We start from the raw sequence: 27,162 nt of genomic DNA on the forward strand, positions 1-27,162 counted from the left end.
AATGACAGAGACTAAGCTTGCACCTGTATGTGGAGAACAGAGCTCCACCTGTCCCTTCCCCACCCACAACTACAGAATGACCCTGTGCAGACAAGGTGGATTTAGTGATTTAAAATAAATAAACAACTGGATAAAGAAGAATGCAATCCATTAGAGGAAGGTACTGAGGACTTTGGGGCCACACAATCATCTGTCCTGGTTGAACACTAACAAACATAGCTTAAATGATGAGTTCTTCTCAATCCCATGATGCTGCTATTACTTCCAACAGAAGGATTTGCAAATACTCTTTTCTACCATGCCTAGCTGGAAAAGGTACAATATCCTCTTCCGTTGGACCTAACTTTCCATTACCACATACCCTGACTACTTGATGCACAATACTCCGATACTTGTGGACACGAAGCCACCAACTCAACAACATGGGAGCTGGACAGAAGAAATGGGTTATACAACCAGTCATGCCCAACTCCTTAATATATAACTCTGATTTTAAAAAAAAACAACAATGGTTAAAGTTGCATTAGGTTTCAATTTTAACAGCATAGGTTAAAATTATGAAATAACTGAAAATCCAAAAGTAGTATCGTCATCTTCAAACCATGATTAAATATAGAATTTTATGAGTTTATCACAAAACTGCCTCAAAAATGAGTAACTACACTTTAGGAAAAGTAACACACATCCCCATCGTATCTATGGCCAAAGGCCAATCCTCTAAACTAGCTAAACTTCTCAGCTTAAAAAAAAAAAAAAAAAAAAAAAGGGGGCAAGGAAAGCTTATGTGCAATTCACTATCCTTACACTGTTGATTACATTTGCCAGTCCCAAACCTCACAGATAATAGCTAACGGCCATCTTATTTCTTAGAAAATATCTATTTGTAGACTAAAAATTTTAAAATTGCACAATATAAGTGGAATTCCGGTTTATGGAACCCAAATCTTTAACCTGGCATTTATCTTGTGTTGCACCCATACTGCCTTTCAGAGTGACTAAATTAGTACCTCCAAGCTCTAAAGCTGCTGCTTGTCTCTCAGAACCAGATAGAAAACTCAAGCATCTTTAAACAATCAAACTGTTAGAATGCATTTTATAAACCCACTGAGGTGCGAACTCCATCACCAGAGATCTGAAATGGGACAAAGTATTCCAAAAGAACAGATGTGCAGTATGGCATTTGACATTAGGAAGTACTGGCACCATTCATAAACTAGCACGTGTATGTGATTCAGACACCAAATACCTTTGAAGACCTTCTTATGATGGATTACTGTAGGGTCTGCATTTAAAATGAAATAATGATAGAAATAACTGAATGATAAACATTTTAGACGTTTGTTGAGAAGCTTTTATTTTTGATGAACATGCTGTACTCCACAGGACTCACTCCACAGAAGGTGAGGGGTTTTGCTAAGTGAAGTATCTGACTCTTCAACTGAAGCTGTAATGGCTCAGGCCTTTAGGTGATCAATTCCTGTATTGTTTACAGTGGCAGACATCATCAAATTCAAGTCTACATTAATGCAAAACCTTAGAAGGAACTTCAATGGTTTTACAGGCAATATAATTTCCAAAATGCAACAAACTTTAGGCTGCAAAAATGCACCAACATAGTGCAGGGCATAGTCACTCAAGAGTTCTTCATTAAAAAGGCAGTTCCTTCACACTAAAAAGTTGACTGTCCTCCTTTTTAAGGTTTTGGATGAATAGGGCACATCCATGTCTCCCATTTCACTGTCAGTAATGTATTCTACCTTTGCTGTAAGGTTAAATTCACCTTAAAGCACTCAATGGCCTGATCATAGATCTTTACACTGCCAGAATACACCAGTGTGAGAACTACAGTCAACAAGAACACTCCGCATTGTAAGAAAAGCTTATTTCCACAGAAGACTGGATTTTTTCAAGTACTGGTCCCAAACAGCAGAACTCATCATTGTTAGAAAAAGTATGCCACCAACAGAGGGTATGTGGAAAGGTGCACACACTCTTACGTTCACCTTCATTAATATACATAAAACCCCACTGTACACTGTAGAAAAAATCCCTGTCAAAACAGTATGTCACCATGAACAAACAATTCCCCTAGAGAGGAAACAAGGAAAACAGCAAAACAAAACAAAAATCTATGAACCAAGCACGATAGAGTCAGACACTGAATGAAGTTCTAAAGAGCACACTGGGCACAACCACAGAATCGGCAAATAAAAGCTCACAGAGAATAAAGGAGCAAGTGAGAGGGGACACGCAAGTGAGAGATGAAACCTTCGTCGGGGGAATGGCAGAGAAGGAAAGTAGACAGATCACAATTTACTCAAGCCCTGAATGAGTGCACCCTCTTCACTGTGTTATCATTCCATCCCTACTCCATCTGGCAGCACAACAGCTTCCCCATTATTACTCATCCAATACATAGCATCTCCACATAATAATCACTTCAATCATGCCAGTCACTCAGAGAACAAGTCATTAGTCCTCTGTAGAGAATGTTTGGGGAGGATGAAAAAACACTGAGAGTTTAAGAACATTTTAAAATGTATCAGATTTAAATTAAAGCCATTTTCAAGTAATCATAAAAGGCAAAGGGTAGTATGCAAGTCATTCCCAAATGCCAATCTTTTTAATCCCTTTGAAGTGCCAACTGTAGTACAAAAGGTTCATTTTTCATAGCTTTCTGCAGTAAAAGCAACACCCATCATTCTGGATCACCTGTGGTCCGTCCTGTGCAAGCAACAGGAGGTGTGCAAGCTGTATGCTTAAACTTGGAAATGTGAATAACACTTGCAAGAGAGATTATTTATGTTGTTTTCAGGCCACAGATTAAGAACTGGCATTTTATGAGGTGCATGTGGCTTACAGGAAAAAACTCCTAACTAGCAAGGACTGTGCTACTGCTGTTCAGTGCATGGAAAGGCTGCAACTGCTTTCAACTTCTTGGCCAATTAGCACCAAATAGCTACGGCAGAACCAGCTCCCCCAGCCAGCAGAGTCAGGGCCAGGCAGCACTGACTGGGGGAGCACAGCACGGGGGGTGGGGTGGGGAGTTCCTCTCATCTGTTGTTCCTTCCCCTCCACCTGCTGAGCAGGTGAAGAGCTCCTTAAGTGAAGCCTTTGACAGCTGGAGACAGGAAGGCCCAGCCCGGCAGAAAAAGTAGAACCAGGAAGCATGCAAGTAAGCCAAGGAGATGACAAGGAGTCCTAGAATCAGAGCAGAGACAGGGGAAAGCATATTTGAAGTATGTGTTACAAGTCAAAGGCATAAGATTTAAATTTTTAGTTGATCTATTTGCAGGGTACTAGGACAAACCACACAGACCTGACTCATAAATTTATGCTAAGATGAAAAAAAATAGAGTATACTGAAAATAAGTTTGAAACTTTTTTTTGATGTAAGATAACTTGATAAACTGAAAGTCATTGTGGAATATTAATATCAAGTTTGCAGCTCCTGTTAATTTTGTTTCCCTGCCTCTCCAGATGTAAAGACTTGGCTGCCAACTTTATGCTAGTCCCTCTCACACCCAGGCAGACTTAAAAGAGCAGAACTCCGTCCTCCTTACTGCTGTAACGCTTAACAGTACAGTTACACCGCACAACATGCAGCAGGCATAAATACAATTTGTCAAAATTGATTCCTTCTGTGTAGTAATGGAATGAGATTTGAAACTCTGGATCATAGTCTCCTGCGCTTGTTCCACATACAGTTCAACATGCTTTCATTCTTCCTACGAGTCAGACCAAGCTCTACCTAAAATCCATTTTCACAGGTATTTAATAGTGTCCAAGCAGCACAAAATTCAACATAATATTACAGTAGTTCACTTGTTAAGTACACTTACTGGTGGTAGCCTATCATTATCTCTGTAATTTGCAGTGATATGATATTGGCCTTTGACTGAATTTAAAGTATTATTTTAGGCCTATCAACTATAAATGAGGTGAGAACATTACAACTTGAAAACACACCCAATCAGCATGCCACAGATGGATTTTTCAAAGGTAAATCTAGGAGGCATGTAGTACTGAAACATTATACAACTATGTAAGATCCTGAACTCTGCAACAGGCTTACTAAAACTATTCAAAAAACCCTCAAGTACATTAATTATTAGATTATGAGGCAACAAACCAAGATGAGTATATGCTGCCAACAAAAAGTAGATGAAAGAAAGCATACACGATTCTGGAGTTCAACGGAGGATAAATTTCCAACAAGGATAAAATAAGATGACCATGATAAGTCAGACCAATAGTCAGCCTAGTGCAGCATCTGCAGATTAACTGCAAGGAACCATCTTCTGCTTGTTCTGAATTTGCTTCCTGGTAGTGTCAGTTGATGCTCCCAAGCTCCTGCAGTAGAAGAGACAGGGAGCAACCTGTTCTAAAAGCAGAAATATTAATACCATCTCAGCAGATTTTATCTGCAGCATTCTATAAAACTTCCCTGTGTTCAGAAAAAAAGAAACAAATAAATTCGGAAGAGAACTGCAGGGATAAGAGGAAAGAAGAAGAGTCTCTCTTGCAAAAGGAAGTCAAACCAGCTGAAATTATTTAGCTTAGCAAACATCAAAAGCTAGTATGACTATTTTCTGCAAGTACCAACAGGACAAACACCAGGGAAAGAGAAGAGCTATTTCAGCCTAACAATAATGTTGACAAACGAATGTGTAGAAATTTAGACTGAAACTTTAAAAAAGGATTTGAAGAATGAGAAAATTAGGACCTTGCATAGTATTTAAACGGAAACAGTGGAGGCAAAAGAGCACTCAAATACTCTTTTTTACCACTTTTAAGACAGCAATTTTCATAAATGTGATGACATTACATGTATCTATGTATCTGTGACATAACCGCCTGCAATGTGAAGGGACAGGCTTCAAAAACAGCTGGAAACCATCACATAAACCTATGTATTATTTTGTGTTCCCTCTAAAAGACTCTGCACAGGATTTCTGAAAGCAATTTCTATCTGAGTGCAGCAGACCAATACCAATTACTTACTGTAAAGAGCTAAATTGTGAAACAAAGGGTTTATGCCCTTGAGGTACTTCTGGATAAAAGTATTTGGGAAAGCTTGGGCAAAAGATTGAACCAGCTTCTTAAGGCTTTGAACTATGGCATCCCTACTGTCCAGACAGGAGGTAAACACACTGTCGGTACATGGACAGTGCAACTGCAGACCCAAAATCCACAGACAATATTTGGAATCTGGCCAGTTTCAACAACATAAATACATGTGGGATTCAAGTGCTTGGGTTCTCTCTAAGGAATCTCAATTTTAAATTTTAATTAATGAAGGAATGCAATTTTTTAGCAGATACATTTAATGTATTAAGAACCAAACCCACCTATTATGGTCTTTCAGATTATATTTTGGCTTTAATTTCAGCATTACTCTAACAAGACAAGTACTAACTTCAGGTTATGTCTGCAGGTATGTCAGTATCACCTAATGTTACAGCTGAAGCTTCCTGCCCTCATACAAACTAGCTTTCCGTTACGCAAAGGTAAGTGCTTTTCAAAACTCACTTGTGAAATAGTTTTCTCCTAAATTTGAAGTTTTATTTTAGCAACTCCTCATAAAAGAAAATGAAAGAGTAAAAGAGTAAGAATATTCACCAAAAAAAAGTCAGCAGCATTACATGTTCTTGCAAAACTTGATGTAGAAAATTAGATGGCTTATTTGTAACAAAACATGCCTTAAAGAGGCAACAAAACACAACAAAAAAGCACCCCACCCCCCACCAAACCCAAGCATCAACAGAAATGAGACTGGATATAACTTTTTAAATAACTTCCAATGTCTCATATCCGACATTCATTGCCACCCATAGCATAGTACCAAAAGAATGACACCTCTCTGACCTCAAGAGCTAGCAGTAATATGCTACAAGAAAAACATGCATTCAGAAATCATGGCAGGTACATTAGAAAGGGTATTTTAAAATTTTTTATAATGCTAAGCTACCATCTCAAGTTCTCTAAAAGCAGTATGTTCCAAGTAATTGTTCACAGCATATTTTTTTTTCCAAAGATGTTTCCCCCACCCACATTCAAATGGGTAGAGGCATGCAATTTGCTTTCTGCTGCGTCATTTATCTAGTTGATAGGCTTCTAACTCAGACTTGCTCTTTTTTCCAAAAGGCATATAAACAGCCACTGTCACTTATTATTTTGAAGTGTTCCTAGTTCTCATAAAGCCCATGAGTGACAATTTTTCTCTCCAAAACAGAAATGTTATCAACAAGATCAGAAGCAAATGACAAAAGAAACAGATCCAGCAAAATGCAGCAGTACCATTGGATTCTGCTGTCATTTCTTGTCAGGATTCAAGAATCAAATAACGAACTTATTACCCATTTTCATCAACCCAAGTCTCAATCTGGCATGGTATTTTAAAATATGAAAAGTGCTATTTTCAGTATTGATATCCTAAGGCTACTATTTACTTTCACTATCAGAAAGCTACCATTGTCTAAAGCTACAGCTGTATGACTATAGTGAAAACTAGGGAGAATGGTATCACTATCACTATTTTTGTAAAGCTTATCTGAAAAGGTAATATACCTCCATACAGAAACTGTAGCTCTGGGTTGGTAAAACAGGTTTTCAGAGTGACATGCCAAGTATTAAAAATACTAAGTGAAAAGACCCTTGTCAATAAAATTTAACACAGTTTGTTAGCAAGTGGAATCTTGTGTGAGGCCTTCCAGAAGGCTTAGAGCAACTAAATAATGTCCTGAAAACAGGAAATACATGTAACCACAGTTCTGTCCACAAAGATCTGACAACAGTCACTGGGAAGCAGCTGTTAGTACTCTCACTGCATAAGGGCTAGCTGTACTCTATAGCCAAGGTATTAAGCAAAAAAGTATTACTTGTTGTGTTAGTAGTGATGCAATGCAGACAGACTTTCCCTTGAGAAATGCCGTGAGCCTGCCTGCTAACGTGACCAAATGAAATAACACTTCTGTGCCTCAAGAAAACCACTATGATTTACTTAGCGCTGCCTCGTATAGGCAGGAGGAAGGCTCAGGGACACCTAAGCCACCATGACCATCAGCAGTTGCATAAGACAAAGATGACATGCAAATCTCAAACTTAGTGTACAGAGGCAGATCATCAGGTATGCGGAGAAAAACCAAGTTTAGAAAAAAGCACAGCTGAGTCTTCCTGGAAAGCAGCCTAAGGACTGAGCTGTAGGAATGCCATGGGCAGCTCCTCTTCAGTTGCAGACAGTGGCAAAATGAGCACATGCACATTACAGACGTGAAAAGAGGGATTGCCACTCATAGAAGTCAGAGTTACAGTTATGTCCATAGGCATAATTTCATTCCCTGGTTTTAGAAGTCTTGCTAGACCAGTCTGGAAGGACACAAGATACCACCAGACAAAGCTCACTGCATAAACCAAAATTTTGTGCTGTTAACATTGAATTTGCAGGGGAGGGGAATGACAAAAGAAGTAATTCTCTTACTACAACAGTCTGAGCAGTTGTATTCCAGTGGGACTGCATATAGCAAAGCCATCACTAGCTAAAGGATACTGTGCCAGTCTCAAATATCCTTCCCCCCTCCTGAAAACTCTGCTACAGTTTAAAAGGACTTCTGGGTTATGCATTCAAAACTCCCCCAAAACAAGATGGACTTGTCTCTCATTCATTTCCAGGACTCATTTACAACAACTGGCACTCACCTACTCCATGGCCTCATGTGCAAGATAAAACCACTGGTCAGTTTGTGTCTGATGTACAGGTTTGCAGGCAAGGCAAATTATCACATACAGCTCTGCTACAACAGGAGGTTTCCAACTTAGTGCTGCCTTAAAACCAAAAAACCAATGCCACTACAAGGTGTACTTCTTAACCCAAGTTGAGCATTGCAAGGCTTCTCCAGCCTACAATTTCCTTTCCCTCACGTACCATACAGCCTGATGGAAGCAAAACCTTTCATATTTCAGAGGCCTAGAGAGTACACACTTAATGGGGACATTTCTGTCCTGAATGGGGCCTACTTGCCAAAACCTAGGGAGATCCTCCATCCATCGGTTACAGCAGTTTTAAACGTGACAGAAGGTAACCATGTAACTTTCCCATTTAATTACATGGCCCAAGGTATATGCTACCTCCGACTCTGCGACATACCTGGGCTGTCTTCCCTACCTTGTTGAGACCCCTCCAGAAACACTATTTGGCTACTTACTCTTTCCTGCATTAGAAATCTTCCCACTAGCCACAGTCTGCTGTTATCCATCTGCCCTTTCTTCCCTTCTCCCATTCCCATCACAGTCTTTTTATTATTTTTCCTTTCAGAAAGAAAACTACTTCCAAGGCCTCCACCTGTTACATAATGGCAAAGTCTCACAAGACAGCTGAACTCAGCTCACCAGAGAAAGTTCTAGGTAATCGTATCTACAAAGCTTTTGTAGTGGTTCAGATATGCTTATAGGGTATGAGGTCTCAACATTTCATTCACTGAGACCACAGAACACGACTCAGACCTCTAAGAATTCAGGCATAACACTAGTCAAAAACTGAAGGCTTTTACATACTGACTGCATAAAAGTAGCTGATACTAAATTAAAGATGTCTCCCCACAGATAACGCAGGGTACATGCATAGACATAAAACACTTAATACTTGCATGATAGCAGCCATGAGAAAACTATTGAAGATAATTCTAAAATATATGTGTATATTAAAAAGTGCTATTACCAGAATTAATTAGGTTCTTTTTGCATATTTATTTGTATATTAGTTGAAAAGCATAGCAGTAGACTTAAGGGAAGGTGGAGAATTTGATTAGTAATACTGAAAATAAACATTGTTTGAAACTAATTTTCTAAAATTAATGAGTATGTGCCTCACCCTCACCCACACCCTTTCATATCACTACATGCAAACTTATGATGGACACCTCACACATCACAACACTCACATGACAAGGGGCTAGGTCTATGCAGAGTTTAGGATAAGCAGAGCTAGAAATGCTGGGGTAGGCGTGTGGGGTGTGGAACAACAGGGACACACACATAAAAAAAAAATTAATCAGTTAACCTTGCTGGAGAGGTTAGGAGACCAACATTACACAGCAATGGAGCTTTAAGCTTTAACTGTTTCTAACCAGCCAAAGAAAAGACAACTTAATAAAATCTACAGCTTCATACAGACATGTAAGTCCAACTTCATAGGCACTTTTCTGCAGTAAATGCTGCTTAGCAATAGAAACTTCACCTCTCATTTCAGCTCAATCCCCTGACCAAATGCTGTGCAATAGTGTCTCCCAAGAGGTATCCCTTCTCCAAAGCTAAGAGAATTTTCCTTTAAGATGGGCATGCAAAGCAAGAGATCCAACCACAGGATTAATCAAATGCCACGATTTTGATATACGTGAAGGGAAAAAACCCAAATGATTCATTTTTAACATGCATTTTAAGGAGTAATACCTTTACACAAAGAGCCAAAATTATTCAGAAGTAGCAATTTAATTTAATTCCCTTCTCTAGCTGTGGAAGGAGAGGCAGTACCACAGTACCTGCCCTACTCATTTAGTGTCTGTTCTTTAATTTCTAAACAAAACGTGAATTTGTTCTACTTAAATTAATTACCCATTTAACAAGCAATATGAAGTTACATAAATGTTGCATCATCTTAAGAATATATCTGTTTAATAATATTCTTCTACCTGCCATCTAAGTAACACTAGTCATTCCTCCTACATTGCAGATTTAATCTGCAAAGTATATTTTCCAATGTTTTGCCCAAACCAAGTTAAAAACAAGGAAAAACATAGTAGCTTAGAATTAAAATGTAAGTTGATACAGCAGTTACAACAGAGTAAAGAATTTACAAAACTTGTGATATACCTTTAATTAAGGACAAAAAGAAATGGCTCTGAAAAATGATTCCTTCCTTAAAAGCTATCACTTCAGAATAGTTTTCCTGTAGAGAATATTCTGTCCTAACCAGAGTCAAATCCTGAGCAAGCAGTACAACATTACATAGTTTTTCTGGTCATTGGAGATAACATATAGCAAGATCCCAATGACTTGGGCTCTAAATTACATTACTTGCAACAAGATTTAAGGCTGATTTGAATTTTTCATTCTTTAGAAAGCCTGGAAGATACTGAAAGCTGAAATTAATACAAGCAGCATCACAACAGCACATGAAAGCCCCAGCTACAGACAGCATTGACATTTTACAAAAATCAGCTCTACCACGTCCTGTCTGCTCATACACTAGGGTAAGAAAAAAAATCACACACCTTGGTTCAACCTTCCAACTACAGTAACAGTAGAGAGCTCTTAACGGGTTTTGATTCTGACATTGCACATAACTGTGCAATGATGCTAAAAGAATGACTTCTGTCAGCATACGCTGTGTAGGGATTGCCAAGGTAGAGAAAATGCCAGCACAGCTATAGCAGCAGAGACTACTGTCCAACTGAGATCCAAGCGTGAACATAAAAACAAAGAGGTTACCTAAACTCAACCGCACACTCATTCTTAAACCCAGGTACCAATACGTACATGTGCCGATAACTACTACTCCTCAGTAATTATTTTATTTATTTATTTAGAAAAGGGAACCACTGGCAAACAAGGCGCTAAGTGAAACAGGTAATCTGCTTATAAGAACATATGAGTTAGTCAATTTCAGCACTGACATGACAAAAATCTGGAAAGGTTCTCAAATACTACAGAAAAATAATGAAAATTAAGTCAGAGCAGAAGTGTGGTCCTTTCCAGCTGTCTGATGCCTGACAGACCTTAAGGTAGTCATCAATGAATTGCTTTGAATCAGTTTGTTCCATTTCTGAGTTCTGATTGTGGAAGTGAGAAAGCCCTAAGGAAGAAGTTGTGAAATGACCTGTAGTTGGAACTTGTTTTCCTGTTTCACTTGGTAAATCTGTGTATCTGCTTTACCTACTCCTCTTGAGGCACAGTTTCCTGGTGTTCAAAAATTGCCACCTATCTGTGATGAAGAACCTTTAAAATAAGTGAGTTCTAATGCACTGAAACCAGTGCTGTGCTATTAAGGAAGCTCCACTCCAACCTCATTGCTTTAAATAAAATTAAAAAGTCAAGAACAAATTAAAATAATCTCCAAACATCCACAAGCTTTCTCTAGAAGACCCCTGCTGCTTTGTTCTTATCTGGACAATCTAAAATACCTTTAATCCTAAATACAGAAACTGAAGCGGACCAGTCAGGCAAAACCTGTAAAGAGCTTGGGAGGGGGCAGGTGGTGGTGTTAGGCCTTCTCAAGCAGCACGGAAGTCCTAAGCTGCTCCTCAGTTCCACAGGCACCACATGTTCCCTGAACCCCGAGAGCTTCTTGTGCAGAGTGAGTGCTCTTACCCATTTTCACTTTCTCAAGAAGGTCACTTTCATCTAGAAAACGTAACAAAAATCACCCTTTCCATCATTCTCCACAACCCAGTAGCAAATACTGGTCTAAAGTAGAGGGCATAAACTATTGCATTCTTTCAAACTACCAAGGACTTAGCTTAATTAGCAATTAAAAGTGAGTAGTACAAAAGATTCCTTTCTCATTGGATATAATGGAGTCGTCATTGTTCTCAGATTTCTGGCCACAATGCAAGCAAGCTCAAAGTTTGTAACTGGCACTACAAGAAAACATCCTACCATTCAAAAGTGAAAAACAAGCTGCCACGGGGGAAGAAAATCAACTAATTAAAAAAAATACAACTTAAGATGACAGCATTTTTACTGGCAGGGAATAAAAATATTGTGATATTCCAATTCCAGCTTTTTCCTCATACAGTTTGGAACACATCCACATTCCCAGATTAACTGAAGACAATCTTCAAGATTAGGCACACAGTGCTACGCAACAATCATATCCCTACCACACACTATTATCTAAGGAATCCTTACACAACCTTCCACGATTCTTCCAACTGTCCCAAACACATCCACCTCCCCTAGAACAGATTTCCATACTACAATACAGCTTTTGCTGTGCTTTCCATTCTTTTCTTAGCAAAACAGATGTCTCATTTCCAGGTTCCATTCAACCATTAATACTTTTTCACATTATTTATATCAAATAAGCTTTTAAAAATGTCTTGTGTTGAGACTACTCATAGAAAAAATTCCCACCAAGACAGCAAAGATGGACAGTGTATAACTAAACCCAGAAAACTGTCAAAACTAATGTTTTCTTAACACATTAACTTGTAAGTTAGCAGAGCCCTTTCAAGGTTGAAAATGAGACCTTATTCTGTTCATTAGTTAAAATGGGCTCTGATGATCTCTGTGCTCTCATCTTACTTAGGCAACAAAAATGAACTCTGCTAGAAGCATAAACACCTCTAAATCCTCCCCACATATAACCAGAAGAGGCATTAAAGCCATTTCAGCCACTTCCTCCACATAGTAACTACAGTTAAATAAGCCCTCCACTACAAAAACTTAATGTGCTAATTAAATTATGCGTGCTCCTATGCTAAAGGTATATTTGAGTATTTTCATAAAGACGCCAGAAGAGGCTGGCTCAGACGTGCACATCTCTCATACCGCCTAATGCTTAGTGTTCATGCACAAAGTTTTTATTCATTTCCTGACCTCTTACACAATGAATAGAGGAATAGGTACTGTTCTGGTTCAAAATTAGCTGAACAGTTTCTAGCTAGGGAATCTTTTTCAGAAATTATAAAAAGTAAAAGCTATACTTACCCTTTAATTTTAATTAAGAAAGGAACAAATAAACTCATTTCTTCTTTAAAAAAAAATTCATTAAGAAGCAAAAAAGACCCTTAAGCCTAATTTGTTGATCTTTTTAACAGGTAACACTTGAAATCAGATAGTCCTTCAATGAATTTTGTAGTCTGCCATCATTGAAAATTTATAATGTTCAAGTGTTAATGAAATCACAAATTCAGAGGCTGTGCCCTTCTAACCATTAAAATCCAGGAGAGATTAAAAATACTCAGAAAACAACACATTTCTGTGTACCACACCAAAGACTAAGAAGCATAAAGTTTTAAGAACCATGGCACGTATAATATACCTTTAGTTACTATATATTTCTAACATGCCCAGAAGCTCCATTAAACTTTACCAACCAATGTACACAATTTTTATATTTCTTTATTCTTCCCAATATCATTCCACTTTTTCCTTCCTACCAGAGATTGCTTATGACATGCTTTATGATGTTATATAACAAATGTTCTCCATTTTTCTTATCCTTCCACTTTGTCTTACACTCTTTCTACACACTGTTGCATTAAACTATACCATTACATTCTCTAGCTCAACATCATTCTCCCTTATACAGGCTTTCAATCTCATATTTTAAATGACTTCTTGCCCTTTTAACATATCCACCTACATCTTCCATACTTGATCAGCTTTGTTTAGCCTTCAAATCTAAAGGCAGCGAAACGCGACATAAGAACAGACACATAACAGTTCTTGGCCTTCATTTTCACCTCAAGGAAAGAGCAAAAGCAGTAGGTTTCTTTACTCTTTCCCTCCTTGGGTGTAAGGCGGGAAAAGGGAAGCAGCAGCAGAAGATAAAGACGTAGACAACGCAGCCAACACTGTTAAAAGAGCAGCTTCCTCTACCGTGCCTTACTTTTCTTTCAAAAATGGGAGAGAGCAAAACTTACAGCATATAACTCTTACTAAGCTTTTTCAAACCCTTCACAAACCCTCCTCAGTTTTGTTATCTCTATTTTGTTCCTGTTTACATTTTTTTAAACCTTTTGAGGCAGGGACCAACAACATCAAGAGCTTAAATGCTACTCTAAGTTAGCAGTAAGTTAGATGACATCCAGGAACAAGATTCAGGTCTGAACTGGAAAGAATAAATACGCTATGATTTACACTGCTGCCTGCCCTCAGCATTTTGTCTGCGTCACTATATCACCCCTTTATGCCGATGGTTTCTCACTCTTCCTCACATCTAATATTTTAAGTATCCTTTTTCAGCTTTTCCTCCGCTTCCTTTAACTGAAAATCTCTTCCTTTTCTTATGACACTACATTCTGAAAAATCTTCCCAGAAGACTGTTTCATTTCTCCTCTTCCCCAAAAATCAAATGGAGGACTGATTTCCAGCAGGTGTAGGTTCTAACATAATTCATTAAGTACTCAGCCTAGATCCCTCAGAGTCTTTCCTTCATTCAGAGCCACGTCTGCAATGACATAAAACAGCTTCATGAACAAGACTTAGTTTTCTTCTACATATATTCTTGCATTCTCTGCTGCTGCACAGCAGAAACAGCAACACTCTAAGCAGGACCCACCCTAGCCTCCCAAGCCTCTCTCTTCAAGCACCTGTACAGCCTTTTTTCAGTCTGCTCAATGAACTGTATTAATAGAATCATAGAATACCAGGTTGGAAGGGACCTCAAGGATCATCTGGTCCAACCTTTCTTGGCAAAAGCACGGTCTAGACAGGATGGTCTAGCACTGTGTCTAGCCGAATTGTAAGAGTGTCCCATGTTGGAGAATCCACCGCTTTCCCAGGGAGATTATTCCAATGGCTCAGTTCTCATTGTGAAAAATCATCCTCTCCTGTCCGGTCGGAATCTCCCCAGGAGTAACTTGTACCCACCACCCCTCCTTTTTGCCATGTGACTCCTTGCAAAAAGAGAGTCTCCATCTTCTTTGTAGCCACCCTTTGAATACTGGAACATGGTGATAAGGTCTCCCCTAAGCCTTCTTTTCTCAAGGCTGAAAAAAAACAGTTCTTGCAGCCTTTCCTCCCATGGCAGGCTTCCCAGTCCTTTGATCATCTTTGTGGCCCTTCTCTGGACCCTCTCCAGCCTGTCCGCATCTTTGTTGTATAGCAGGGACCAGAACTGGACACAGTACTCCAGAGGTGGCCTGGCAAGAGCTGAGTAGAGTGGGATAATGACTTCCTTAATCTCTGATCTCTGATGCCCTTGTTGATGTCACCCAGCATCCAGTCGGCTTGCTTTGCCGCAGCAGCACACTGTTCCCTCACATCGAGTTCGCTGCCCACCAGGACCCCCAGGCCCCTTCCCACAGCGCTGCTCTCCAGCCGGGAGGATCCCAGCCAGTGCAGCACTCCTGGATTATGTTTTCCCAGGTACAAGACCTTACACTTGTCCTTGTTGAACTTCATAAGGTTCTTGCTAGCCCACTCTTCCAGCCTATCCAGGTCTTCCTGTAGGGTGGCTCGCCCTTCCCAAGTGTCCACTGCCCCACTCAGCTTGCTACCATTGGCAAACCTCATCAGCGCACATTGAGCCCGTCATCCAGATCGCTTAGGAAGATATTAAACAGCACTGAGCCCCATGTCGATTTCTGGGGGACCCCACCTGCGGCAGACTGCCCATTTGAAAAGGAGCTATTTACCACCACCCTCGGGGAACTGGCTGACGGACCGCACCCAACCCAGAGCACAGACCACTTGTCTAGAACTGTAACGCATCAGTTTCTCTAGGAGGAGGCTGTGGGAAACCGTATCAGAAGCCTTGAAGAAATCCAAGTAGACCATGTCCACCACTCGACCCACATCGGCTGAGGAGGTTACTTTGCTGTAGAAGGCGATCAGGTTTGTCAAGCACGATTTCCCCTTGGTGAAACTGTGCTGGCTTTTCCCAATCACATGCTTCATTTGACCCCCCAGGAGGATTCATTCCATAACTGGCCCAGGAACCAATGTAAGACTGAAGGGCCTATAATTTAAGCCCATTTTGTAGATGGGGGTGACATTAGCCTTCCTCCAGTCTTCTGGGATGTCCCCCAATCTCCACGACTTCTCAAAGATTATGGAGAGCAGCCTCGCAATGACACCAGCTGCTCTCTTAACACTGTCGTGTGGGCCTATAATTTCCTGGATCCTCCTTTAATCCCATCTTGTAGATGGGGGTGACATTAGCCTTCTTCCAGTCTTCTGGGATGTCCCCCAATCTCCACACCTTCTCAGAGATTATTGCTGGCCTTGCAGTGATGCCAGCATTGCACCCTCAGGTGGATTTTGTCAAGGCCCATCAATTTGTAGGGGTCAAGCTGCTGTAACAGCTGGTGGTGGGTCTACGTTTGCATCAACCTGGATTTTTGTTCTCAAGGCCTAGGGCCCAACAGTGCTGAGTGTTGAGAAACTCTGCCTTTTCAGCGTTGTTGGTGATAAATTCACCTCTCCTGTTTAACAGTGGGCCAATATTTCCCTTCTGTTTCTGCATATTGTTTCCATACCTGAAAAAGCCTTTCCTGTCATTTTTGACATGTCTGGCCAATTTCAATTTGAGCCAAGCTTTTGCTTTTCTAACTGCATCTCTGCACTTCCTGGTAATGCCCTTGTAGTTCTCAACGGGTATTCATCTGCTTTTCCACCTCTGGTACACTTCTCTTCTGGTTTTGAGCAGACTCAGAAGCTCACAGTTAAGCCAAGGGGGCCTCTTGCTCCACCTACTTCCCTTACCTTTAGGGAAGATGAACTGTTTTTGCGCTTCAAGGAGAGCATTCTTGAAAAACTCCCAACCCTCACTAGCTCCTTTATCATCCATGGAAGCTCCCAACAGAATCCTTCCCAACTGAGCTCTGAGCAAGCTGAAGTTTGCTCTTCTAAAATCCAAAACCTTTGTCTTAGTACTAACCTTCAGTATTGGTTATTTAAAACTGATGAGTTTTCCATTTTTACTAGGTTATTTTTGGTCTGATTCAGTTCTTCAGCCTGATTCGTCAAAAAGGCCCAAAATTGGTTTCACTAGCATGAATGAGAAGCAACAGGAAGTTATTAAAATTCTGTTACCTGGAGAAAAAATATACATAAAACTAAAGCCTTAACTTCAATTCATTATTCTACTCTAGATTCTTGTGCAAGGAAGTTTTCAAATCATAAGATAATGAAAACTGTGCTTAAATAAAAAGTTAAAATGCCAACTGCAATGGAAGTAATGTAATTCTACAGAAAAAAAAAAAAAAAAGAGACTTATTGGCTCTATTTTAAAAGCTGTTGCACTGGCTCTTTTGGCCAATGCTGAAATTGTTCAAAAATTTTAAGTTCTCAAAATGCAAGCAGAAATTTAATGGAAAGCACACTCACAATTCAATCTGCTTTAGATTTTAATAACTAATCTATATTGACAAGTGAATCATAATCCTCAAAACGCCACTGCAAGAAAAGGAAATGACTTAAAGCCATTTTAACAAACAACAATTAATTTAACAACTCACCACAAAGGAAATTCATATGTAGACATACAGCATTCTGGTTGTAATTCATAACACACTTTTAGTCACTCCCTTTACAAAACTATAAATGAGCTCTTGATTCTACATCTTAATTAAACAAGCTTCTTCCGTGAACACTACGTAGGAAAAACAAGAACCATCAAGGAAGCTATTTTGTCAAAACAGCCCTGATGGTAATCCATGTGTACTCTCATATTCTAAAGTATCTGAGAAAGAATATCCTTCAACCCCCAAACATGCTGAAGGGGCATTTTGTTCATTAACACAGTATTTTATTTACATAAGGAACACTTTTCTAGCATTCTTTAGATATATAAAATAGTATTCAGTATCAAGAATAATACCTGATCCACTGCAAAATATTGACAAACAGAAGGTCATTTTAAAAATGTACCATTTAACAAACTTTATTAGGTCCACAGGCAAACTATGAAATGGCCCACTCTAGCTTTGACAGTATCCATAGAACTAGTCTTGAAAGCAAGCTTTGAACAGATTAGTCTTGAAACAGGCAAGTCTTGAAAACAGCCTTTCCACAAGAGGAGTTATAACCACTATGGCTATTTCTTTAATGTGCCTATCTGTAAATCAGAAACATAATAAAATAATTACTTTCTCTTGCTTTACAGAACTTCCCTGATCCAATAAACTCAGCTCAGACTATATCAAACACAGTTTCTCTCTCTCCTCTAACAAAAATGTTCTGTAAGGTACCAAGATTACCCTCTCAGATACACCTCTACAAACCCTGGCAGCCTTCTGTGGGGTTCCATACAGGACCACTTAGTTCAATTTTGTCTCTTTTTAACTACAAAGAAGTATTCTGCTAGTGAACTATATTAACATCATTAACAACTGTAACAAAGACAGTCAACTGGTCTCTATAATGACATGTGAAGTTTAATGAATATCACGTTAACTGTGAAGATATATTATCCAAAAGATACACTTCAAACACCATAGATGCAGAAAAAAAAGTAACTTACATGAGTTGTACACGTAAATTACAAGATAGGTGTGAAACTAAAGGGCTGGAAGTTGTATACATATACCTATAGGCATTCAGCGTGAGCACAGTAACGGCTCAGCTTCTGGAATTATCTGAATACTAAAACCTGCCACCTAGCTCAGATATATATTTACCTCAGACTCACAGTCATTCTGCTTAATTCACATCTGCAGAAGCTGATCGAAGCCCTTTATATCAATAGCTAGTTTTTACACAACTATTTTAGTATTCTCAAACTACAGATACACGCATTTCCTTCCCTTTCAGTCTGTTGAAAATACTGCAAAATCCCTCCCATTACCCAAAAATCGTATCAGTTGAGGACCAAGAACAACGATATTTGTTCACTAACCAGAGATGAACCTGAAGTTTAACTCACTAATCTGTAGGGCTGGAAACCAAAACTTAATTTCCCCTCAGAATGTAAATTTGCCTAATTCTCAGTGGAATAAAGAACAACAGTGGGCTATGGCATATAATTCTGGTGCTAGAAAGTCTCGTGACAAATGTCAGTCAGTCTAAAATCACTTCATAGCAATAAACGTTTTCCATGACTCTGCTTAATTTTGTATCATCTTACTAATATAATGAAAACAAATGGTTCTACATGCACAGAGTTATCCAAGTATGAAACATCTACTCTTTTCTAAAATGGTATAACAAACATATGGTATAGCTTTTAGATGATGCTTTCAACACTTACTTCAGATGGTATCAACATTTGCAGAGAGCCTTACCTCTATAATTATCAAGTCCACTCAACCCACTACAGTGAACAAACAGCTATAAAGGCTGGCAAGAGGCAGAGCGCCATGCTTTTTCATGAGCAGAAAGCACACCTGAATACCATGTATAGACAAAAGCTTTAGATTGGCTGTTTCTTCTTCACATATGGTACCCTGAGATTACCTGTATAGAAATTTGAAAGCTAAAGTCCACGAGTACCGTGACACGCAAATGGATCAGTGGAAGGATTTCAGTGGTTAAATTATTGGAATGGAATTGAAGGAAAACAATTTTGTCCCGTCCTTGCCACAGGTTTTCCTTTACCGTTTCAAAAATTAAATAATTTATCAGAACTTCTATTCCTCAGCTGCTAAAACACAACAATATTTCTCTCTCTTCTTCATCACGAACTGTTGCCCGCCTAGTCTGTTTGATTATTAAGTCAGTTGGGCGTGAATTATCTTAAGTCTATGCCCTTGTATCACTTAAAGAAATGGACCGCTGCAGCCTCCAGACTCAGTAGACCAGTACTACAATATGCTACAATATGTAACATTTATTCCATAAGAAACACAAAAAGCTGCTGTAACGAAGAAAAATCTTATATTGTATTCCCTATTAATAGTCTCCTGACGGTGAAGATAAAGCTGACTGAAATGCAAGTACCAATATGCTAGCTGTCCTGCAATCATCACTACATTTCTACAAAAGCACCACTGTTGGTAGAGATGAGGTCTGTCCTTGCCTTTTCCTTAACGTATTAAAATGACAACTGTAATTTTTGTAACTTTCTTGATTTCCTTGCCTTCAGGAGGTAGTAACAAGACTTCACTTTAAACTTAAACATCCAAACCATTCAAGAATGTATGTTCTGAGCAATAAACCCCACTATTTTAAAGAAATATGCCTTGAACACTAGTTTTGAAAGTATCAAAACATGCCAAGTATCTCATACTTAAAAAGTACTGTGCAATGTCCATTAAACAAAAAAAAAAGGTTGTTTTTAATACCAGATGAAGTACAAATATTGCAAACCTATAACTAAGTCTTTAAGTACTAGGACACATAAATATCGCATAGACTGTAATTGTAATTTTGAAGTATGAACGTGGTACATCCGTGAACTATAGAATGTGTCATCCATTACACCTTAACTGGATCCTAAAAAACCCTACCCTATTAACATAAAGCCCAAATTGCAAACAGAAAAATACTGATCTTAAAATCTATATGTCAGCCCCAACTATTTAATAAACATGCTTAACTTCAAATCATTCCACTTCCAGACAGCTTCAAAAAAGGCTAGAAAACCAGTTCCACCCATAACCCAATTTACAAATTTTTAACCAACTTTAACTTGTTCCACATTAACAGACAGTATGCTAGATAATAAACAAATAATAAGAAATACAGAAAGTATTTTTTAAAAACCAAAACATAAAGGAACAGCTCAGATATAAACTTACAGAAATTGGAGAGGCTGCCCACTTCCTGGAATGCTTTACAAATGTCTCATGGTACCAATTCCCAGTTTCTCAATTCCCAACACTGCCATTACATAAGGCAAACACTATAATTCTTTTTACAGCAATATTTCTTTGTTTTGATGAGAGTAAATTAAGCCAAAATGTTTCCAAAGTTATTGAAAACGTAACTTTACTACACCTAGACTAATGGGCTAAAATGTTTTCCTGCATAATTATTTTTCAAGCAGTCTATTAGAATTAAAACTGGTGGTATTTAATTACACATTAGTAGAAAATTAATGTTAATGGCAACACTAAAGTGACAAAGCCAATATATACTAATTTGCACTGTCCAGACCTATTTTTAAACAAGCAACACTGACAATTTTAAGAAAGATGAAAGAATATTGTCACTGTGCATTTATTTTGTATGCTTAATAAAAGCACAGATAATCACTTCATTAATTTTGTCAACACGTGGCCTTTACACAAAGGAAATACCATTTTTTAAATCAGCTGGAAAACAAAAGGGCTGCAAAACCACAAGAGGTAACAGAGATACCAAAAACCGGCATATTGCATGGAACTACTTCATCCCTCTTTAAATCAACTTCAACATCAACACTTTTAAATGGAAACATGCTTCAGATTTTGTCTGCAAGATATGACGAACTGATTAAACTCAATGAATAGGAATTAACAAGCATCTTATACCCGATGCATTAGAAGAGCTACATCAACCTAAATCTGTAAAGAAACCAAATAATTATAGCTTATGAAACGAAGGTCTATCGCTGAAAGAAAGGCAACTGTGGCTAAACACTGGAAGTGCCATTAGAAAATAAGAAGAAAGAAAAAGGAAATGCTTTGCAGTTCACTTCCAATACAATGGATGTCCTCCTCCTCCCTCCCCCCGCCCCCCAAAGTAATCTTTAAGCTTCCCCTCCTGGGAGAAGGTCTTCCTGGGAGAAAGAGACATCAAGATAACAGCAGGGTTTTTTTTTTTTTGTTTGGGGGTTTTTTGCTCCTTCACATTGATGTTCTTGTCAACTACAGAAGCATCACAGTGAGCACTTTCTCCTATACAAGGCTGGCTACATTGGATTTTCAGCTTTTCAACCAGTTTGAAAGGTGACCTCTCTCTCAATTTCTCTCTCTTCTCCCCCAAAACCACACTAGCTGCAAACTATGATTTTTGAGCTCCTTTTCTGTAAAATAAATACAAAATTTTGGGCAACAGAAAATTCTTTTCTGCTGTCACACATACTAACAGCATGTACACCATTACAGAAAAGTTTGATTTTTTTTCTGGCTTATCACATATCCAATCCAATACATGGATCAACAATACAATATTCCTGACCTTTACTCTATATCGTCAATAATTCATAAAACTGTATAGATCTGATGTCTTCTCTGGTCTTTTGATTTGCTACACCCAGCAGCAGGACTCAGTTTAGTTCATGATCCTACAGCCATACATCCTACAAAGCAAAACTACCAAAAAAGGGGGATTGCAGTCCAGACCCAGGGCATGAATAAAACCCACAACTCTATTAAAGCTCCGGACACAAAGCTTCCTTCATCCCTGAAGGAGATCCCAGATTTCTTCTTGTTAAACTCTGTCAGGGTGTGGCTTCATTAAACCAGATCTCCTACTGCAAAGGCCTCACAAAACCTCCTGGTCGGCCTGCAAGTGGCTTGAGCCAACGTACTGCCTCCTGCCGAGTGAACCCTGGCAAAAATGAGAGTAGCACCTCTTTGTAATGAGGCACCGAATTTTAAATCCAAATCGGAATCGTCCTGCTGCACAAGTGCCTGTGTGGATAACAGAGCAGCTCCCTCAGTGCTTGCGGCCCAGGACCTCACCTCGCCCCTCCACCAACAGCCTCACCAGGCACGTACAACGTACACGGCTCCTACCACCTTGGCCACAGGTAACCAGGGAACACTGTCAGGTGCTCTCAGAGGAGCCACTGCTACAGCCTGCCTTTCTGAAAGGTTCAACAGCAGGTCTACTATTCTCCCATCAAGGAAAGTACCGATAAATTTTCACCTTTGTGAAGGATTCCTCTGGAAACATGACTCAATGGTTTTCCTCACCTACTATGCTTGTACATAAATCTCACATTACTTTATAATGCACTGGCTTGCAGACTCTTCAATCACTCAGTTAGGATTTCATAATTATGGAGCCTAGGGTCTTTGTTAGCTGTTGTTGCTCCATGCACAAAAGGGAAGATTTTGTTACTGTCGCTGCAAAACCTATTAATTAAATGCACATATACATACATATATGGCCACACTTGCTACAGTAAAAATAACTGTTACATGGAATTAAAGTGATCTGCTAGATTAAATTCCTCTAACCTTCCTGTACAGTGCAGACTGTATGAAGCTTCACATACACAGAAAAGAATTAAGTAAAATACACTTTTAAAATAACAACTTATTTATCTATTACAGTAACTGAAATGTGCACATCCCCTGAAAGTGAAAAGCACAAATAAAACTGAAGCTGGTTGAGGCCAAGAAATTGCTCTCAAATATCTTCGCACTGAACAGTAACATTTTAATCTTCCTACTTCCTTAACAAGCTACTTTTCTCAGAGACAAGTTTTACTAAGAACATGCTTCATGAGTTAGTGTGCAATTCACAGATGTACAAAATACCTTCAGAAAACTGAGATGAAATAGCAAAATATTGGGGGGAGGGGGAGGGGTGTGTAGTATTCCCTGCATGGATTCATACATTGATACAGTAGGAGAACATACGGTGATATTTCTAGAAATATACTTGAAAACTATCAAAATGCCCCACAACTTCAGCCATCTCATACAGACTGTCTGTATATTCTAAAACTTTAATTGACTGCTATAAAAAAGAACACGCATTATGCGCGAGAAAGGACTCAAAACTCAACTAATGTGCTGAATTGCTGCCTACATTACTTAATTTTACAGGACACAAAATAAAACTTAACGTAGCGATGTTATGTGGCAAATGCTCCATTATATATGAAGCTTTTATTTTCTACCTGACATCCTTAAGCTCTACCCCATATATGATCCTCTCTAATATTTCCAAGAGCCTCAAGAGCATTCACAGAGCAGACGTTAATTCTGGTCCGCTAATAGTTAACGTACATTATTTAACTGGTCTGACATGCCGCTCCCTACCTTTTTGATTTATGGGAAGAAGTACTTTTATAAATAACTCTGAAAATCAAAAGATAACCACGAGATTTTTTAAAATATAAGCACAAAGAAAAGTGTACTTGCCTTTCCTTCCATCCCTCCCACCTCCCCCCTCCCCCCACGTCCTGACATTGAGCTTTTCCAATCGTGCCAGAAATAAACACCCAAACACAAGTAAGGGCCTAGGCTACCGAATTCAACACTCTTCAGAGTTAGGTCTTCAGATCAACCAAGACCAGCAACAGACAAAAAAATTCTTCACGTGAAAATACCAGCTTACAGCACGGGCACAACAATAGGATGAACAAAGTGTCAAATTCAACGCTACTGACAGGAACAAGTCAGGAAGCAGGAACCAGAACACAGTCCCCTGCATCAACCGTGTGGTATTTCGGAAACAGTTCGACTTAATTCTGTTACCCAAACGTTTTCTTCGCGTTCAGTCTTTAAATACAACCGGCAGACGCTCAGCCTGCACAGCCTTTGTCAAAAGCTCACGGATGGGCAGCAGAATGTGCTACAGGTTGATAAGAAGGACACCGGCGCTGCAAACGCCCTGCCTGCAGCAGGAAAAGCACCCAGAAAGAACTTGCAATGCGCAGGAGAGTTTCCCTCAACGTTCACCGGGGGCTTCACGCTCCAGGCGACATGCATATTCGTTCCCGGTGTTTGTTTCGTGTTTACCTCCCCCCCCCCCCCTTCTCTTTCTCCTCCCTGTCCGGCCATCTTGGGCCGACAGGAGCAGCCATTACTTAACTAAATGACAGGGCCAACAACTTTTCACAGAAAACAAACATCTCTCTCGAAACACCGGGAAGGCTCCGGCAACCTGCGGGCCGTCCCGCTCCCTGTCAAGCCTCTCGGCGGCGGGGACGGCGGGGGGCCCGGCGGGCGGGACGGGGGCGCTCGGCGACGACCCTGCACGCCGGAGGCAGCCGGGCCCAGGCAGTAAATAACTCACTCGCGGCGAACGGCTCCGAGAGCCGCTCAGCGCCGCGGACCGGACCGGGCCGGACCGGCCGGGCCCCCCCACTCCCCCGCTCCCCCCGGGGCAGCTCCCCCCCGCCAGGCGCACCCGCCGGGCAGGGCGCGCGCAGCCGCCAGCCCCCGCCGCGCGGGGCGAAAATCACGAGGGAGGGTCCGGGGAGAGGCCAACGTCAGCAGCGACTCGCGCGCACCCTCCCCCCCCCCCCCCCCGCCACCGCCTCCTCCTCCTTCCCCCTCCCGCCCGCCCCTGCGCCCCCTCCCCCGCCCCGCCGCTCGGTGTTCGCTCCCGGCCCGGGGCTCCGGCCCCGCCGCGCGGGCACTTTCCGTCCCAGGGCCGGACGGACATCCGCAAAGTGTCCGGAGCGGAGCCCGCAAGGCCGCGCTCCCTTCGTCCCACGCACCCCCGGCCCCACTCAGTTCCCTCCCGCGTGGGGGGCCACGCTGACTGCGCGGAGTGGGGAGGGGGGGAAGGGGCAAAAGCGGCAGCGACGCGTGGGGAGACCGCGGCGGGGGGCGAGGCGGAGCGCCCTACCGCCCGCGGGGCCATGCGCCCGCCGATGTGGCGGTGTCCCGCACGCACACGCACAGTCACAGGCACACACTCACCGTGTGGACCCGGGGGACCGGAGGGAGGGGGCGGCTGGGCCGGGCCGGCTCCCTCCCCTCCCCCCCTTCCCCCCCTCAAGCCCCGCTCCACATCCACCCTCGCGCTTACCTTTAACAGCAAGGCCTTCGTTCTGGCGCCATCTTCATGAAGCCTCAGAAATCCGAAGAGTCGGCTGCAGAAGGGGAGCGGGCGGGAGGGAGGGGAGAGAGGCACCAGCGTTAGCGAGAGTCAGCCCCCCGCACGGGCAGGCAGGCGGGCGGGCGGGCTCGCTCCCGGCGGGCAAGGGCAGAGCGCGGCGGCGGCGGGGGCCGGGAGCCCGCAGACGGGCACACACGCACTCCCGAGCGGGGAGCCGCGGGCAGGGGAGGGGGGGGACACGGAGGGAGCGCGGGCCGAGCCGGGACACGGAGGCGGCCGGGGCGGAGTAGGGAGCGGGTACCTGTCGAGGCCGGATAGGGCTTCTCTCTCCTCGGCTGTCAAGCTGGCGAAGTCCTCCTCGCTCTGGCCGCTCGCTTTCCCCGCCGCCATTTTCTTTTCCTCATCACCGAAAGGAGCAGCAGAGGCGGCGGCAGCGGCGAGCGACACTCCGCACGATTTCATGGAAACGCAGCGTAATTAACTCACGATCGCAACCCCCCCCCCTGCGCGCCCCCAACACCCCCCAGCGCCGGGCGGGGCGGGGTGCCCGACACACACACACACCACAACTTTTATTACAACAACAACAGCCGGCAGGGAGGGGGAGGGAGGGAGGGAGGGGAGAGGGAGGGAGGCGGGGGGAAGCCCCGCTGCTCGGAGGAGGAGGAGGAGGAGGGAGGGGGGAGGGAGGGAGGGAGCCCCAGCGCTGGAGACTCGGGGGGGGGGGGGAGGAGGCGGCGGCGGCGGCTGCGGCGGCGGATGGCGGCGGAGCGGTGTTTACATCGCGGCGGTGCCGCTCGCCCCGGCGGCGAGGGGTGCGCGGAGCCGGGGTGACAGGGGCCCCACCCGCCCTGCCGCGCGGGGTGTGTTTGCCGCCCCTACAAACTTCCCCGGCAGCTGCCCAAAGTTGTTGTAATTGTGTCACACGGCGAACCCCACGCCGCCACCGTGACCCCCCCCCCCTCCCCGCCCGCCCGCCCGCCCGGGCCCACGCAGCCAATCGCCGCCTCCGTGGCGCCGCACGTGACCTTTGTTGACTTACGTCAGTCATAGCGCTCTTCCACCGCCGAGCTTAAGCTTGGTTGGCCTTCGGCGCCCGCCTCCCTCACCGGCCTCACTCCATTGGCTGGGGTTTGAAGTACGGGGCGGGGTTTCGGGGAGTCTCGCCTTACGAGAGGGCAGGCGGGCCGTCAGTCAGAGCAGCTTTTCGATTACGCAGCGCCAGCAGTTTAGTGTCCGCCTTTAAAAACCGGAGGACGAGCTGGGCGGGGGAGGGGAGGGGGAGTTTTCGGGAGTGGTGGGTCTTGGGGGGGAGGAGGATGATGGTGATGAAGGGCGGGCTCCCGCTCACGGGCGGAGTTGCGTAACGGGGGCTCCGGGCTGGGGGAGTGAACGTCGCTGAGGAAGTGGGCCTCGCTGACGCCTCGTGGGTGGGGGCCTTACCGCACTGGCTGGGGGAAAGCTGCACTCGCCCGCCCGCTCTGCTCTGCCCTGGCTTGGGCGTGGGGCGTGGCGCTCTTGGCATTACCGGAAAATAATGGCTTCCCCGAGCGGGGAGAAGGGACGGCGCCGGTTCGGGCTCCGTGCGGTTGGGCCGCAGGGAGGAGGAGAAGCCGGCACCCGAGGGGGTGGCTGGGTGGCGGGTAACGCCCGCGCAGAAGGGCGGCGGTGGCCGAAGCTGGGCAGCCCCCGTGGCACGGCGGTTTACTTCCCCGCCCAGGGAAGGCGGAGGGGAAGGTGCAGCTGCGTCACTGTCCGGCCTGCGCCTCTCGTCGCCCGTCCGCCCAGCGGCGGGGCAGGCCCTTTTCGTCGGCCACGGGGGAGCGGCCG

At 42.7% G+C, this 27,162-nt stretch overlaps 1 protein-coding gene across 8 annotated transcripts in view; it reads right to left on the reverse strand.

The window, feature by feature from the left end:
• Positions 1-26,276, reverse strand: part of KDM6A (lysine demethylase 6A) — a 166,473-nt gene extending 140,197 nt beyond the window's left edge. For 4 of the 8 annotated variants that reach the window (XM_064472897.1, XM_064472874.1, XM_064472865.1 and 1 more), the window contains exons 1-2: positions 25,634-26,276; positions 25,303-25,366 (exon numbers count right to left, since the gene is read on the reverse strand). In XM_064472897.1, the coding sequence (XP_064328967.1) occupies positions 25,303-25,366; positions 25,634-25,794 (225 nt within the window). In that variant the 5' untranslated portion in view covers positions 25,795-26,276. The remainder of the gene's footprint in view (positions 1-25,302; positions 25,367-25,633) is intronic. The other 4 variants (XM_064472906.1, XM_064472890.1, XM_064472912.1 and 1 more) reach the window with 1 other exon arrangement.
• Between the last annotated feature and the right edge of the window lie 886 nt (positions 26,277-27,162).

The sequence above is a fragment of the Phalacrocorax carbo genome, chromosome 1, assembly GCF_963921805.1.
Source record: "Phalacrocorax carbo chromosome 1, bPhaCar2.1, whole genome shotgun sequence".
In the NCBI taxonomy this organism is placed as follows: domain Eukaryota; kingdom Metazoa; phylum Chordata; class Aves; order Suliformes; family Phalacrocoracidae; genus Phalacrocorax; species Phalacrocorax carbo.